Source organism: Ranitomeya variabilis, chromosome 1 (genome assembly GCF_051348905.1).
Source record: "Ranitomeya variabilis isolate aRanVar5 chromosome 1, aRanVar5.hap1, whole genome shotgun sequence".
Lineage (NCBI taxonomy): Eukaryota > Metazoa > Chordata > Amphibia > Anura > Dendrobatidae > Ranitomeya > Ranitomeya variabilis.
In genome coordinates, this window is record NC_135232.1 from 1018826770 (window position 1) to 1018845124 (window position 18355).

Genomic DNA, 18355 nt, shown 5'->3' on the forward strand with positions numbered 1-18355 from the left:
CAACCGTGTTTCCCAAAATTATCATTATGGCTCAGCGGAAGTGTATTAATTTGCCTGACAGTTTCTGTTACATTTGTGGTGAATATCCTCAAAAAGAAGGGTTGTTTGCATTTAAAGAGGTTGTAGAGAAATTTTTAGGAAATAACGAAGACCCTGACTACAAAAAAATCGTCGGACGAATGCTGAAAGCATTTCAAGCTTCAGGTTGCCTGATGAGTTTGAAAGTGCATTTCCTCCATTCCCACCTTGACAACTTTCCTGAAAATTTGGGAGCTGTGAGTGAAGAGCAAGGTGAATGATTCTACTAGGACATTAAAGAGATGGAAAGAAGATACCAGGGAAGATGGAGCATTACAATGATGGCAGACTACTGTTGGACACTTCAGAGAGACATTCCAGATGCTCCTCACAAGCGTTAATGTACCAAGGGAAGCCTCACAGGGAAGAAGAATCGATTTTAGTGTGTGTTAGTGAGCTCATTGCAGTTAAAAAATGATTTTCATGAAACATTTGTAATAAAAAATTAATTTTATGAGTCTATTTTCATTTATTTTGAGCTATTGTCTTATTTAACACAGTTACTTAAATTATCAGAAAACATGATGTCCTATGACAAAACAGAGATCATTTTCGGATTCAGCGCACTTAAAAACATAAAGATTACGTGGAATAACCAAAACAGCTCTTGAAAAAATTTTCTTTGCAGAACTGTGTAATATTCCGAAGGAAATAACAATCTGACATTCAGAAGTGAATCATAGTAAAAAAAGAAATTAGTCCCAGATAACCCCTTTAAGACAAGAAGTCAAAACAGAAGAGCGAGGTTTTACCAGTCGCTGCTCATACTATGCACATAGCATTTATATTAATATCTCATAACGTTTGGCTAATTTTTAATCTTGCCTTGGTAGATATCTGTGATTGGCAAAGCATGACTTATTTACTGGGCTAAGTGTTACAAGTCGGTCTTGAAGTTAGAGTGCACTCGGAACAATAATGATTACAAGTGTGCAGAAAATCCATTGCCTTGAATTCACTGCTTAGAGGCACGTTCATTTTATATGCATCCAGCTGACCTGGTAACATCATTTATATTATATGATATTCAGAAACTCGCTTGTGTAAGGTATCTATAGCATATTATATATTTCCAGCTGAATTTTTCATGGAAAATTGCTCTAATTTGCACTTTATCACCCTAGATACCTAGATTTAGGTTATTTTCCATACTGAAAAATTACATCGGAAAACTTTATACAGGAACCTTATTTTACAGCATTAGTGCTCACTGGAAAGATATGGAAATCTTAGAAGGGATAATGTCTAAAGCCGGGTATATGCATGAGATAGCTGTTGTTGCCGTTATTTCTTCTTCCACCATCACCTTATTTCCAAAGGATAGTGGAATAAACTGCTGCTAGACATTGAAATCCAGCACACCCAATGATTCTTTCGTACAAAAAGAAAAAATTATTGTGGCACTCACCGTCCCATAAAATCCAGTTTAATGAAACACTTAAAACATTTTCGGCAGGGGAATCACAGGTGGAGTGCAATGGACGATGGCCGTTTCTCGCGACTGAGCTTCAGGACCCATAGAAGCGCAGTCGCACGAAATGGCCGTCGTCCATTGTACTCCACATGTGATTCCCCTGCCAAAGTTGCTTTAAGTGTTTCAATAAACTGGACTTGATGGGACAGTGAGTGCCACCCTAATTCTTTTTTGTACGGACTACATGCATTGTTTTTTTCTCTGGGTTGGCACCCGAGAACCCAGGCACGGATGCTAGCAGCGGTATTGACCCTCAGGTCGGGTGTTCGTGCAGCGGTGCGGATTGCCTTTTTCCTTTGCTTGTGGACCAATGATTATTTCACCTACCACCTGCAACTATGTGGGAATCAGAAGGCCCCGCCGCAGATTACAGCGCACATTGGACGTATGTGGGTCTGTGAGACTTCAAGTCTCCTATATTATAGTCTACTCTGATCTTTAAAATGTAAAAAAAAACTTGCTGAATTTTCTGAATATTCTTAGATGTAAGCATAACTTTGAAGGACAAATTTAATTTCCTTTGCATAATATTAGTATATCTCAGTCATATTACCACCACCTTATGGAGCAAGACATGCAGCACTTGGCTTCTCTTACTATTATTACACAGTGTATTTTGTTTCAGTGTTACTATACGGCACATTCCTTCACGATTTGTGTGGGGTATGATTCCCAATATGTAGAGCGCATGGATAGGTGTCAGCTAAATTACTGTTTGCATAATTATAGAAGTGACCTTTTACAATGTGGTTATGTATACAAATACTTTTACCTTCTTTCTCTCTTTGGCTACAATATTTTATGGAAAATGTATCCTGATTTCTACTAATAATCAAGGGATCAATTAGCAAAGTGTTTATCTTACAAATATTATGAAATCTGAAAATGACCCATTGTTAAAGAGGTTGTCCACTACCCTAACACATTGTTATTTGCCATAAATGCCCAAAGACAATCCCCCTAAAGATCCCATTGTCAATTTTTGAGTTTTTTTATGCTTTTCTGCTTCATATTCTGTCTCCACCTTTGCTATTTACAGCCATCAGGTTTTCAGGATCCTTGAGGCTATGTGCACATGTTGCGGATTTTGCTGCGGATCCGCAGCGGATTGGCCGCTGCGGATTCGCCGCAGTTTTCCCTGAGTTTACAGTACCATGTAAACCTATGGATAACAAAATCTGCAGTGCACATGCTGCGGAAAAAAACACGCGGAAACGTAGCGTTGTTTATTCCACAGCATGTCAATTCTTTGTGTGGATTCCGCAGCGGTTTACACCTGCTCCATAATAGGAATCCGCAGGTGTAAAACTGCACATGGAATCCGCACAAAATCCACAAAAAAATGGCGGTAAATCCGCAGTAATTCTGCAGGAAATCCGCAGTGCGGTTTACCTGCGGATTTACCAAAATCAGTCCGGAAAAATCCAGAGAGTAATCCGCAGCGTGTGCACGTAGCCTAACTCCTTTCTGACTACACTTCACATCCGCTATAGTGCCGTGCTGTAAGCTAGCAGTATATTGTACTACAGGAATGCTTTCAAAAGTATAAAACTACAAGTTAATAGTTCATTTTTGATTAACGCCTTTCTCACATCTGACGTACCGTACCGTCCATGTGGGCTGGGCCAATCTGACCATGGATAGTACGTTGAAGCTGATCAGCCGTGTTCATGGTTGATGTGCGGCCAATCGGAGCCAGATGTCAGCTGATTCTCACAGCTGACACCCGGCACTAAGTGCCAGGAGTGGTCACGGATGGCTCCCAGCACTTTCATCCCCAGAACCAGGGCCGGCTCCAGGTTTTTGAGGGCCCCGGGCGAACGAGTCTCAGTGGGCCCCCCCCTTTAACACATTCATACCACATTTATATATAACGCACAGCCGGTGAGTCTGTGACGCAGTATATAACACACAGCCCACGTAGTATATAAACACACAGCCCACGCAGTATATAACGCACAGCAGCCCACGCAGTATATAACGCACAGCAGCCCACGCAGTATATAACGCACAGCAGCCCACGCAGTATATAACGCACAGCAGCCCACGCAGTATATAACGCACAGCAGCCCACGCAGTATATAACGCACAGCAGTCCACGCAGTATATAACGCACAGCAGTCCACGCAGTATATAACGCACAGCAGTCCACGCAGTATATAACGCACAGCAGTCCACGCAGTATATAACGCACAGCAGTCCACGCAGTATATAACGCACAGCAGTCCACGCAGTATATAACGCACAGCAGCCCACGCAGTATATAACACACACAGCCGCGAGCCCACACAGATCACGTCACAGCGGCCACGGAGCCCCCATAACCACGTCCAGCGCACAGTACCCCTGGCCTGAGGGCAGTGCAGCCAGCACCCACATCATCACTGGCACTGCGCGCAGCTTTCAATTCTGCCCATTTTGCTCCTGAATGAGCTTTATTAATTTGAGGGTGTCACGCAGCACGCAGGCTCAGCAGACCCAGCCACTGCCAGGCTCAGCAGCAGGCATCTGATATTCCACTCCCTCCCCCCCGCAAAGCGCAGCGTTGGGACGGGACCCTCACTCACCCCCTCACTGAAGACGAGTCACTGACTCACTCACTCGTTGTGGACACAGCAGGAGAGGGTGCACCGACCGTGCACCATCCTCGCTGCAGGCTGCAGCTGCTGCTCGTCTTCTCCTCCTGCTTGGCGCTGCCGGACCTGTCCTCCTCTCTTCATGTCCTGGATGGTGGACGCTGGGACGGATAGATTCTGGAGTCTGGACTGCAGTGGAGACTAGTGGAAGGCTTCAGTGGCGCTCTCTCTGTCCTCTCCTTCTTGCGACTCGAGTCTAGCATGACGAGCCCGCTGACCGGATGTAACAGGAGAGGAGATGACCCAGCGATCCGGAAGTGTCTTCTTGTGTATCCATGGTGACTGGTGAGGGGGGCCGGCGGAGGTGAGTATTGCGCTGCTATTGCAGCTGCGCAGCGCCAGACCAGGCAGGCGCCAGCGAAACGGCCTCAGGCTCAGACAGAGCTGACTGTCTGTGCCCCCTGCAGCCAAGGCGCCGCCGGCGCCGGGCGATGTGCATGTAGTCAGTGAGTGACGCTCACGTCATGTGTACTACCATAAATGGGCCCCCCCGTCTCGCCAGGGCCCCGGCACTTGCCCGGGTACGCCGGGTTCTGACGCCGGCCCTGCCCAGAACACTGCGATCAAACAAGATCGCAGTGTTCCGGTACTGGCAGAGGCATAGAGAATCATAGTGCAGGGAGGGGGATCCCTGCGTGCTTCCCTCCGAACAATGTGATGTGATCGCGTTAGCCTGAGGTTCTCCTTTCAGAACCCCTTTGTGTGACATATCTGTGTGATTTAAGGGCATGAAAAATACAAAGTTGGGAAATTGGGAAATTTTAATTTTTTTTGCCAAATTTCCATTTTTTTCACAAATAAACACAAGTCATATCAAAGAAATTTTACCACTATCATGAAGGACAATATGTCATGAGAAAACAGTGTCAGAATCACCAGGATCCGTTGAAGCGTTCCAGAGTTATAACCTCATAAAGGGACAGTGGTCAGAATTGTAAAAAATTGGGGTTAATTAATAAAATGCAAAGTGAATAAACAAGAGAGAAATATAAATTAAATAATTATTTGGTGTGACCAACTATTGTTTTCAATACAGCCTCAAAGCATCAATTCTAGGTACATGTGCACACTGTTTTTGAAAGTTTTGTTGCAGAATAAATTTGGAGACAAGCAAAGAAGTTACTCTAAACACCTTGGAGAACTAAGCACAGATCTGTGGAAGTAGCTATGTGCAAATCATAGTGTTTCTTTTTATAAACCCAGGCAGACTCGATGATGTTCAGATCAGGGCTCTGTGGGGACAAAATCATCACTTCTAGGACTCCTTGTTCTTCTTTATACTGAAGGTAGTTCATAATGACATTGGCTGGTTGTATGTCTTCTTGCAGAATACATTTGGAGCCAATCAGATGCTTTCTTGATGATCTTACATGAAGGATATGGATTTGCCAGTATTAGCATTAATCTTGACTAAATTCCTAACTCCATTTGCTCAATTGCAGCCTCAAGGAACGTTAGCATGTTCCACTGCTGCCTTTCAGGCACACATTATTGTACCATTCTCCAGCCCATTGGTGAACACACTGCCTTCTCTTGCAGCCAAATATTTCAAATTTTGACTTATCAGTCCAGATCACCTCCTGCCATCCATTTTTCTGCAATCCAGTTCCTATGAGTTCCTGCAAAGAATGATAAGTCTCTCGGCCTTGTTTACATGTCAAAGATGTGATTTTTGATCTTAATATTTCTGTGACGAGAACTTTTCTCCAAAAAGTAGTTGAGCGTAATTGGCTTTCATTGGTTTTTGTTAGTTCTGAGCTGATGGCCCTGCTGGACATCTTCTGATTTTGAAGGGAGGTAAATAGGATAACGAGCACAAGCATACAGCTAATGGCATTAAGAACTATATTCAGTGTAAAGAAGATCAAGAAATCCTGGAAGTGATGATATGGCCCCTACTGAGTGGATATGAGCAAATATATTTGAGTGGAATTGAATTATACTTGAACTTTACAAAAATCCACATTCTCCAAAATTCATTTTTTGTCACTCATTTCTAAATGAATCCAGCAAAATGGTAGCCACTAGTTGCCATTTTTCAGAATTGTATAGGGCCATGGAAAGGTTAAAAAAATGTTTAAAAAAATCCTTATATCACCTTACCTCCCCAGCCCCTCCACTTCTCACCATCACCTGTTCAATATTCATGACATTTTCTCAACCCCACCACAAATGCTGAAATGTCTGGGCCTCCAGCTCTTGTAGTGACATCATAATGTTGTGACCTTTCACGCACCCTCCTAACCTGGGACTTACAGCTCTGATGAGGCCTGGGTGTTTCAGTATTCGCAGCAGGCAAGTTGCAGCAAACACCAGACGGGTGAGATTGAGAACAAGCAAATTAGACTTTTGTGTAATCTGCTCATATCTAGTACAGAGCCCTAATATCAACATCATCGAGTGTCTGGGACTACAACAAGAGACAGAAGGATTTTCTCAATCCAGAGGATCTGTGGTAGTTCTTAAAGATGTTTGTAGCAACCACCCTGATGAGTTTCTTCAAAAATTGTGTGCAAGTGAACATAGAAGATTGGATGCTGTGAAGTAGTTTTAAAGGTAAAGGGTGTTCACACCAAATCATGATTTGATTTAGATTTCCCTTTTATTTCTTCACTTTTCATTTTCTTAATTGATAAGAACAAAATATTAACTCTTCTATTTTTTAAAAACATTCTTACATTGCAGCATTTTTCCACACCTACTACACTGTGCTGTATATGTACAGCTTCAATGGAGAGCTCCGGAGGGGCGAATGTGTCAGAGAGGATGGACACATGCAGCTTGCACAGAAGCAGTGAGCTCTGGAGAATGGAGCGCTACCCACCGCACAGCGTGAAAAGTCACATCATTGTAATGTCATGTCAATTTCCAAATGCAAGAATTTAAGGAGAATCTGATGTGACATCACAGGAAGTCAAAGGATTGTCAGCCAGAAATCACATGAACAGGAAAGTGGCTCAGGTTACAGAAAGATTTGGGAAAGTAAAGTAGAAAAGAGCCCATCTATGGCAGTTAGTTCACATGAACGTGATTTATAAAATAGTGGCCAAGCGATTTAAGGTGCATTCAGACTAGATGATTTATCATGAATGAGCATTTTTAGAAAATTCCCAATAATTATCTGGTGTAAACAGGCTGCTAATCACTCCAAATAAATGAACAATACACTTAAGGCCCGGTTCATCAAAGCTTTCTGGCATAAAAAGCTTTGAAAAGTTGTATAATTTTGTCACAATTTGAGGCTGCACTAAAATTTTATGACTTTTAGCATTTGTTGCCATTTTTGCTCAACTCTGACAAAGTGGGTAGAACTGGAGTGGCACGGGGGGGGGCATAGCGGCTATTGTTCATCAAATTCATGATAAGTGGCGGCACTCACAGTGCCACAAATCTTAAGGTACCTTCACACGAAACGACTTTGTAACGATATCGCTAGCGATCTGTGACGTTGCAGCGTCCTGGCTAGCGATATCGTTTCGTTTGACACGCAGCAGCGATCAGGATCCTGCTGTGATGTCGCTGGTCGCTGAATAAAGTTCAGAACTTTATTTGGTCATCCGATCGCCGTGTATCGTTGTGTTTGACAGCAAAAGCAACGATACCAGCGATATTTTACACTGGTAACCAGGGTAAACATCGGGTTACTAAGCGCAGGGCCGCGCTTAGTAACCCGATGTTTACCCTGGTTACCAGCGTAAAATGTAAAAAAAACAAACAGTACATACATGCGTCCCCCGGCGTCCGCTTCCCACACTGACTGAGCGCCGCAAAGTGAAAGTGAAAGCACAGCGGTGACGTCACCGCTGTGCCCTGCTACTGCCGGTGCTCAGTCAGTGCAGGAAGCGGACGCCGGGGGACGCGAATGTAAGTATGTACTGTTTGTTTTTTTTACAATTTACGCTGGTAACCAGGGTAAACATCGGGTTACTAAGCGTGGCCCTGCTCTTAGCAACCCGATGTTTACCCTGGTTACCCGGGGACCTCTGCATCGTTGGTCGCTGGAGAGCGGTCTGTGTGACAGCTCTCCAGCGACCAAACAGCGACGCTGCAGCGATCGGCATCGTTGTCGCTATCACTGCAGCGTCGCTTCATGTGAAGGTACCTTTACTCTAGCAGGGATTTTAGTAGGATTTGTGGGGAGACACACACTAAGGTGTGCGCTACTCGTCTCATGTTCATGATTCATGAAGAGGCTTGCTCCTGTTCATGACTCTGGAGCGTCCGACTCCAGCCCTTCTTATTATCAAGACCGGCGTAAGCAACATCTCCAGGCACATTACACAGAGGAGGCTCACGACCCTCTCATAGAAGTCAATGGGACCAGAAAAGTGGCATAACAGCTATGATATATCACAACATTTTTGCACAATGGAGAGTTGCACCAAAATGTCACGCCTTTTGGTGTTTATATGGCAGATTATGATAGCTCTGCCAAAATGGGTGTAGCTGGGAGAAACCGAGCGGGACATAGCCATGGACATGGACACCTCTCAAAGTCATGAAAAGGGCCAGCATTTTGTACTTCTGATTGGAGTAACATTTCCTGTGCATGACTCTCATAAAAGGTGCCAAATTCATTGTGGTGGGTACCTGTCAATGAGGTCGGCACCTTGTTCTCCAGCAAGGCTGGCATAACACAAGCGTACGCTGCCAGTATTGATTAATCTGCCTCTATGTGTCATTTTCTTATTTTTCTCTAAGTGTTTGCTGTAAAGCAAATCTCTAGTTCTGCTTTTCATGTAAAGAAATAAAAATAAAAATGTGCAATCTAAACAAAAGATCAGAAAAAAAGCATTCTCAAGACTGATTTTTTTACACAAGCACAATGTTTATATTTGCTTATAAGCATTTTAATGTTAATATAGCCCTGTTCAATCATTTTCAACATTGAGGGAATCTATGGATAAAGATAGGTAACATAATCTCAGGTTATTATCTGGTTTCAGGGATGATATTATAAGAAGTATCCATATAACCAGTGGATCCCATTGTGGATTTATGTATACGTGGAATTCCTGAGCTTTGATTCCTGGGATCAGTTTCATCGTTGCATTCTCTGAATATATATAAAGCTTATGTTAGATAGTAATATTTATACTTAGTGAGAACCTATAAATTATCCCGTTAGAAAAAATTAGAACACATCAACCTTGTCATACACAGCAAATGTACACCATGCCATCCTAAAATATGTTTTTCTGTCTATGTACTCATATCGTCTTTAACCTTTTATATTCCTGAACTTTTACGTATTGGTTGCAGTCCACAATGCTTGTTATTTTCTTTTTTTATCGTCCCACAAAGCCCGGAGCGTCTTTTTATGTACCAATTGTAAGCCCTATGTATAATGTCAAACTCAATATAGCTGCAAATAATGTTCTACGAAATCCCCAAAACATCACAACAGTTTGTATATGGCAGGCATGGTCACTGGATTTGTTACTTTATTGAGTAACCATTTGCTTTTGTGTCTCCTGTGTAGACAAAATCAAGTGTGTGAAGCAATTTTCAACTAAGCTGGACTGTTGTGGGCACAGAATGAACTTAATATGGATGTAAAAGAACGTAGGCCTTATTGTTCCTTGACAAAGAGCCGACGAGACAAAGAAAGACGTTACACAAATTCTTCGGTGGACAATGATGACTGTAGAGTGCCTACACAAAAATCGTACAGCTCGAGTGAAACCCTGAAAGCTTTTGATCATGATTCTTCACGGCTGCTCTATGGAAACCGGGTGAAAGACCTGGTTCACAGAGAAGCAGATGAATATACCAGACAAGGTACGTTCTTATATGTGTCGTGTATATTTATACACTATTAATTTAGCAACTGAGGATCAACCTTGACCATTGCGAAAAATCATAGAAAATATATTTGGCTTTTCATAAAACCCTACATGACTGCAAAAAAAAGGAAGTTCTTTAAAACTTTTCGAATGTCACTAAAGAAAATGTTCTGCAAAAAAATAAAATGTATGACTTACTAGGTGCCAAATATAAGCATACTGTATGCAGTTGTGTGACAATGTGTTTCCCCCTTCTTGATTTCCTATTCCTTTGCTGGTTTGTCACACTTAGATGTTTCATATTACCAAACAAATTTAAATATTCGACAAACATAACACAAGTAAACACAAAATGGAGTCTTTAAATGAAGGTCTTTATTATTATGGAATAAAGAAATCCAAACCTATGTGGCCCGATGTGAAAAAGTGATTGCCCCTTAAATGTAATAACTGGTTGGGCCACCCTTAGCAGCAACAACTGCAATCAGGTATGTGCAATAACTAGCAATGAGTCTTTTACATCGCTCTGGAGGAATTTTGGCCCACTCATCTTTGCAGAATTGCTGTAATTCAGCCACATTGGAGGATTTCCTAGCATGAACCGCCTTTTTAAGGTCATTCTACAGCATCTCAATCAGATTAAGGTCAGGACTTTGACTAGGCCACTCCAAAGTCTTAATTTTGTTTTTCTTCAGCCATTCAGAGGTGGACTTGCTGGTGTGTTTTGGATCATTGCCCTGCTGCATAACTCAAGTGTGCTTCAGCTTGAGGTCATGAACAGATGGCCGGACATTTTCCTTCAGGATTTTTTGGTAAACAGCAGAATTCATGGTTTAATTTACCACAGCAAGTCTTCCAGGCCCTGATGCAGCAAAACAGACCATCACACTACCACAACCATACTTTACTGTTGGTATGAAGTTCCTTTTCTGAAATGCTGTGTTACTTCTACGCCAGATGTAATGGGACATACACTTTTCAAAAAGTTCAATTTTTGCGTCGTCAGTCCATAGGGTACTCTCCCAAAAATCTTGGGGATCATCAAGATGTTTTCTGGCAAAACTGAGATGAGTCCTTATGTTCTTATTGCTCAGCATTGATATTTGTCTTGGAATTCTGTCATGCAGGCCATTTTTGCCCAGTCTCTTTCTTATGGTGGAGTCATTAGCACTGACTTTATCTGAGACAAGTGAGGACTGCAGTTCTTTGGATGTTGTTGTGGGGTCTTTTGTGACTTCTTGGATGAGTCATCATTGTGCTCTTGGGGTAATTTTTGTTGGCCAGTCACTTCTGGGAAGGTTAACCATTTTTCCATGTGTTTGCCATGTGTGGATAATGGATCTCACTGTGTTTTTCTGGAGTCCAAAACCTTTAGAAATGGTTTATAACCTTTTCAAGACTGATATATCTCAATTAGTTTGTTTCTAATTTTTTTTCCAGAATTTCTTTGAATCACGGTGTGATGTCTGGCTTTTGAGGAACTTATGGTCTACTTCAGTTTACCAGGCAGGTCCTGTTTAAGTGATTTCTTGATTGAGCACAGGTGTGGCAGTAATCAGGCCTGCGCATGGCTAGGGAATTTGAACTCAGCTTCCCAAAGATGTAATAAACCACAGTTAATTTCTGTTTTAAGGGGGGAACAATCACTTTTTACAGAGTTACCTGTAGGTTTGGATTTATTTTTTCCCTTAATAATAAAGACCGTCATCTAAAAATAGATTTTTGTGTTTACTTGTGTTATCATTGTCTAATACTTACATTTGTTTGGTGATCCTAAACATTTACGTGTGGCAAACATGCAAAATAATAGGAAATCAGGAAGGGTGCAAGCACTTTTTCACACTACCGTAGAACTGCAATATGTGATATAATTTATTTTCTACAGTGCATTATTGTAACTAAGTATTTGTTATATGTGAAATGGACTTCTTAAAGGGAACCTGACAGCTGATACACTGGCTGATCCATTGGCAACATGTATCAAACATACAGTGGGTACGGAAAGTATTCAGACCCCTTTACATTTTTCACTCTTTGCTTCATTGCAGCCATTTGGTAAATTAAAAAAAGTTCATTTTTTCACTTTAATGTACACTCTGCACCCCACCTTGACTGAAAAAACAGAAATGTAGAAAGTTTTGCACATTTAATAAAAAAGAAAAACTGAAATATCACATGGTCATAAGTATTCCGACCCTTTGCTCAGACCCTCATATTTAAGTCACATGCTGTCCATTTGCTTGTGATCTTCATGGGGATGGTTCTACTCCTTCACTGGAGTCCAGCTGTGTTTAATTAAAGGGAACCTACCACCCCGTTTTTTAAAAATTAGATAAAAATAGTGTGAAATAGGGGCAGAGCTGGGCTTTACATTAGGGCCTTTTCGGTGCCTTTACACCCCCGTTAGGCTGTCCAAATACCTTTGTGAAGTGGCCGTTTTCTGCTGTCACTCAAGTGGGTCAGGTCGGATGGGCGTGGTCACAGCGCTGTTTGTCCCCCAGGATCCTGCTCATCATTACGTTGGTGGCGTAGTGGTGTGCGCATGTCCAAAGAAGATCCACTGCCCAGGAGATGAATAACGGCGCGGTCTTCGCTATTCAGCCGTTTACCGGTGGGCGCGGCCATCTTTCCTGTGGCCGCGCCTGCGCAGATGGAGCGCTCTGCTGCCCGGGACTTCAGGAAAATGGCCGCCGCGATCTCCATCTGCGCACGCGCGGAATCCCGCGGCCATTTTCCTGAAGTCCCGGGCAGCAGAGCGCTCCATCTGCGCAGGCGCGGCCACAGGAAAGATGGCCGCGCCCACCGGTAAACGGCTGAATAGCGAAGACCGCGCCGTTATTCATCTCCTGGGCAGTGGATCTTCTTTGGACATGCGCACACCACTACGCCACCAACGTAATGATGAGCAGGATCCTGGGGGACAAACAGCGCTGTGACCACGCCCATCCGACCTGACCCACTTGAGTGACAGCAGAAAACGGCCACTTCACAAAGGTATTTGGGCAGCCTAACGGGGGTGTAAAGGCACCGAAAAGGCCCTAATGTAAAGCCCAGCTCTGCCCCTATTTCACACTATTTTTATCTAATTTTTAAAAAACGGGGTGGTAGGTTCCCTTTAAACTGATAGGACTTGATTTGGAAAGGTGCACACCTGTCTATATAAGACCTCACAGCTCACAGTGCATGTCAGACCAAATGAGAATCATGAGGTCAAAGGAACTGGTCAAGGAGAGAGAGACACAGCTAAAATAACAAAGGAGTGGCTTCAGAACAACTCTGTGACCATTCTTGACTGGCCCGGCCAGAGCCCTGACATAAACCCAGTTGAGCATCTCTGGAGAGACCTGAAAATGGCTGTCCACCAACATTCACCATCCAACCTGACAGAACTGGAGAGGATCTACAAGGGAGAATGGCAGAGGATCCCCAAATCCAGGTGTGATAAACTTGTTGCATCATTCCCAAGAAAAATCCAAGAAAACTCATGGCTGTACTAGCTCAAAAGGGTGAACCTGAAGACCCACTTCTTCCGACAAGCCTACAATCTGCAGTGATCCTTAGTCTGCTTATCCGCCGCATGACCAGGTCTACCCTCTACCCTCTCCTAGTGTATCCTCACCCATCCCCTGTAGACTGTGAGACCTCGCGGGCAGGGTCCTCTCTCCTTCTATAAATGTGTGTGCCTTGCATTGCTCATGTTTATTGTGCTTGTCTATATTTGCCCCTTCTCACATGTAAAGCACCATGGAATAAATGGAGCTATATAAATGTATAATAATAATTATAATAATAAAAGGGTACTTTTACACAATACTGAGCAAAGGGTCTGAATACTTATGACCATGTGATATTTCAGTTTTTCTTTTTTAATAAATTTGCAAAAATTACTACATTGTTGTTTTTTGAGTCAAGATGAGGTGCAGAGTGTACATTAATGAGAAAAAAAATGAACTTTTTTGAATTTACCAAACGGCTGCAATGAAACAAAGAGTAAAAAATTTAAGGCGGCCTGAATACTTTTCGTACCCACTGTATATGGCTAAAATCATAAAGCCATTGTCTAACTCTCAAACACTGCAGCTTTTCAAAGAAGAACATACATTAAAAGTCGCCAGGGACCAAGCCGCAATCTCGACTAGTCGAAAATACAGGTGCCCAGAGGAATCTTCACAACCACTGCCCTTGACTGACAGGTCTCTCTCTGTGCATGTGTATAGTAAGAGACCTGTGAATCACTGGAAGGAGATGGAGAGAAGCCACTGGGAATTGGTGCCTAGTAAAGTGTCACCATGTTTCAGATTAAAACATAAATGGCCGAAATCATACAGCCAGTGTCTGGCACCTGCTGACCATGTATAGGACAATAGGATACTATAGCTACATTGGTTGTCAATTTGTGAAACTATTCTTAGGATGACCCAACAAACTTAACTATGATTATCCGTGTATGTAAACTATATAATAATATGTATGGATGCCTTTACACTCAGATTTTTACAAATTAACTCTTAAATTTGTCCAAGTTGTTTCATCCCGTGTTTGTCTTCTCTGTATTCTATGTATTCATATTTCAGATATCATCTCAATGTGGTAAGGAACTGATTCCATATCCACTACACACATTTTTTTTTTATCTTTCAAATTCAACAGTTTTCGTAGACGTTTTTAAGTTTTTTGATTTCTTAGTGTTTGATCCACAACCAGTAGTTGAACAAAAAGTATTTGGAAACTTATAGGTAATACTTCTCAGTCTTGTGTGATCTACTTCTGTCACTGGCTCATGTTGGAGCCGATTCAGTAAGACTGACATAGCACATGGTCACTATGCCAGTGTTATTCATTAAGTGGCGCAAGGCAGAGAATTTGACATATTTTCAGAGTAAGGGTACTGTCTCACAGTGGCACTTTGGTTGCTACGACGGTACGATCCGTGACGTTCCAGCGATATCCATACGATATCGCTGTGTCTGACACGCAGCAGCGATCAGGGACCCTGCTGAGAATCGTACGTCATAGCAGATCGTTTGGAACTTTCTTTCGTCGCTGGATCTCCCGCTGTCATCGATGGATCGGTGTGTGTGACACCGATCCAACGATGCGTTTGCTTGTAACCAGGGTAAACATCGGGTTACTAAGCGCAGGGGCGCGCTTAGTAACCCGATGTTTACCCTGGTTACCATCGTAAAAGTAAAAAACAAACAAACAGTACATACTCACATTCCGGTGTCCGTCAGATCCCTCGCAGTCTGCTTCCCGCTTTGACTGACTGCCGGCCGTAAAGTAAGAGCAGAGCACAGCGGTGACGTCACCGCTGTGCTGTGCTTTCACTTTACGGCGGCACTCAGTCAGAGCGGGAAGCAGACTGCGAGGGACCTGACGGACACCGGAATGTGAGTATGTACTGGTTTTTTTTTTTTTACTTTTACGATGGTAACCAGGGTAAACATTGGGTTACTAAGCGCGGCCCTGCGCTTAGTAACCCAATGTTTACCTTGGTTACCCGGGGCCTTCAGCATCGTTGGTCGCTGGAGAGCTGTCTGTGTGACAGCTCCCCAGCGACCACACAACGACTTTCCAACGATCACGGCCAGGACGTATCGCTGGTCGTGATCGTTGGAAAGTTGCAGAGTGTGACAGTACCCTAACATCCACTTCCATACATTGCTCCAGAAATGCTACTCCAGTCACTGACTGGAGTAGCATTTCTAGCTCACGAAATGCCATCACTTTTGATGAATTGGATGGGTGGATGTGATCACATTCCGTCCTGCCCTGCCTCCTGCCCAGCACCACTAGTGTGAAAATTATAAAAGTTGTAACATTTTTATGCACCTAAAAGCTTTGAGGAATCAATCCCTGTGTGTGACACTACAGCAAGGGTATTCAAAGTTTATCGAGGAGTGTCCCTCATCCAGGGCTGTCATATATTAGCCAGAATATAGAGTCACTACATAGCGCATCTCTCACCAGTACACCCATGCATTACAGTGACAGCCCATTGATTCCAATGTCATCTCTGATTTAGCTTCTCAGCAATTATAAAACTTTTTCTATTGATGGAACATATTGACAAGATAATAGTTGGCCTTCAGTTTATAGAAAGCTAAAAAAAGTGCAGTAAATCTTCTAGTAGTCCCTTTTGCACATATGGATAATGCAGCATAAGAAAATGGCAATAAAAATTGGTCAAACCTCTAAAGGTCAATTTACACTGGCAAGTGTTTCATAAAAATAGTGGACAGAAGCGGTTTCATTAAAAGCTATTTTACAAAAATGAATAAATTAGACAAAGTTGTTGGCCATTTATTTTCTTAATGTTTTTGATGACTCTTCCTATTCTTGGGCAGTCAGAACTAGTAGACATATTCAGGGGGCACTTTTCAAAAACAATTGACTAGAACCAAGGAGAGAGCTGTCTTCGTTATTTCAAGGAAACAGCTCCATCTATATATGTTATATCTTTATGTGCATAACAATTAGGCAGTACCAAAAGAGTTAGATCTGCATAACAATTTCAGAGGGCAATTGGTTCTAGACCTGCCTCATCAATGAATCCAGTCTAAGTGATTCTCTTATGGAACCAAATTGTGTGCTCGCTTCTCTGTCTGACAGTCTGATGGATGAGTCTGGGTTTGACAATTTCCAGGAGAAATTTACCTACACTGCAAGTATGGTGGAAGAAGAATGACAGCGAGGAGTTATTTTTACAGGTTTAGCCTAGGACCCTTGGTTCCAATGAAGGGAAATCTTAATGCTTCAGCATACCAAGAGATTATGAATAATTTAATGCTTCCAACATTGTGGGAACAGGTTTTTTTTTGTTCCACCATGACTGGTCCCCAGTACACAAAGTAAGGCCCATAAAGGCATGGTTGGGAGAGTTGAGGGTGGACGAGTTTGACTGGCCTGTACAGAGAGACCTGACCTTAACCTCATTGAACAACTTTAGGATGAACTCGAATGGAGATTGTGAGCTAGGTCCTTTCATCCAACACCTCATAAATGCTCTTTTGGATGAATGGGCTAAAATTCCTACAGACACTCCAAAATCTTGTAGAAAGCCTTGCCAAAAAAGTGGAAGCCATTATAGCTGCAAAGGTGAGGGAATTGGGTTAGAGGGAGAGACTCCGTATTAATACCCATGAATTTAGAATGGGATGTCATCAAAGTTCCGGTGGTTAGATATGTGTAGACATCCCAATAGTTTTGTCTATACAATTTATATGTATTCTGCAGGTGAGCAAAAAAAATGTAGCTAAAGAAATTATAAATCTGCCCACAGTTAGGTAAAAAATAAAATAGGATAAAAGTATAACCTGGAAAATAACAGCTGAAGCAGTCAAGTTTAGAAATTACAGGAATATGAAATAAAAATGTGGCTGAATCAGAGGTTTGGAAGGGTAATGAAAATCATAAAAAGAGAAGCTGATTGATTAAAGACTGAAAATTGGTCTGAATGGAAAATATTTAAGGGTGAAGGCCAAGATGTAAAAAGTGAATTTGGACAAATGTGAATAGACTACAAATGTAGTATAACTTTATTTTTTGTGTTATAGCTTTTCAGCAATGAAACCTTGACCAATTCACACCACCATTATTCATCACTATATATCAGCAATATCGTGTCCCATCTACTTCACGGAATTTCTCTATATTTGGCACTTAGATCTGTCTGTAGTATGATTTCATCTCTCCTTGGAGCTCCAAACACTTCCCACTATGGAGAATAGATAATGTCACATTTCTCTAGCTTTACAGGGAAACATTCATATTAGATTTTAAACTTTCCGTATTTAATACATTTTTTGAAATGCTTCATTCTTGCTCTTGACTTGAGTATAAAGTCAAAATTATGACACTGTGTGGAAAGGTACACTTTTTTCATATCTACTGTCAAGTCGGAAGGGAAAAGTTGAGCAAAAAAGATTCTCGATGATTCCATGATATCATCCATGAACTTTAATGAAAAACAGGAGCGCCAGCCGACAAAGCAGGAATGGATTTTTGGATGTGCAATCCAAAACAAGACAGCACTTACTCTGTGAGGAAAGATGGATCCCAATATTCCCCCTCTCTTCCCAATGCGCCTTCTAATGCCCAGCCGAGAACACTTTCTGATTCCTCACGGTGTAAGTACTGTCTTGTCTTGATTTGCAATTTCAAAAACGCATTCCTGCTTTGTCAGCTGGTGCTCCTGTTTTTTATACAGTTTGTTTTTGCCCATATGGGGTTCAAAGCGTGGACCATCGGCTAGTGGTAGCAGTAGGCTGACCAAAAAGTTCAATTAGATTGATGCGAGTGGCAGAACTGCCAATCACAGAGTAAGGTCGGCGTCACACTGGCGTTTTAAACGGCCAAGTGCAATGCGATAAAAAATCGCA

At 42.3% G+C, this 18355-nt stretch overlaps 1 protein-coding gene across 9 annotated transcripts in view; it reads left to right on the forward strand.

The window, feature by feature from the left end:
- The window catches only part of TENM3 (teneurin transmembrane protein 3), a 1770339-nt gene that overhangs the window by 497622 nt on the left and 1254362 nt on the right, over positions 1-18355 (forward strand). For all 9 annotated transcript variants that reach the window (XM_077279546.1, XM_077279548.1, XM_077279545.1 and 6 more), the window contains exon 3: positions 9671-9969. In XM_077279546.1, coding sequence (XP_077135661.1) covers positions 9738-9969 — 232 coding nt within the window. In that variant the 5' untranslated portion in view covers positions 9671-9737. The remainder of the gene's footprint in view (positions 1-9670; positions 9970-18355) is intronic.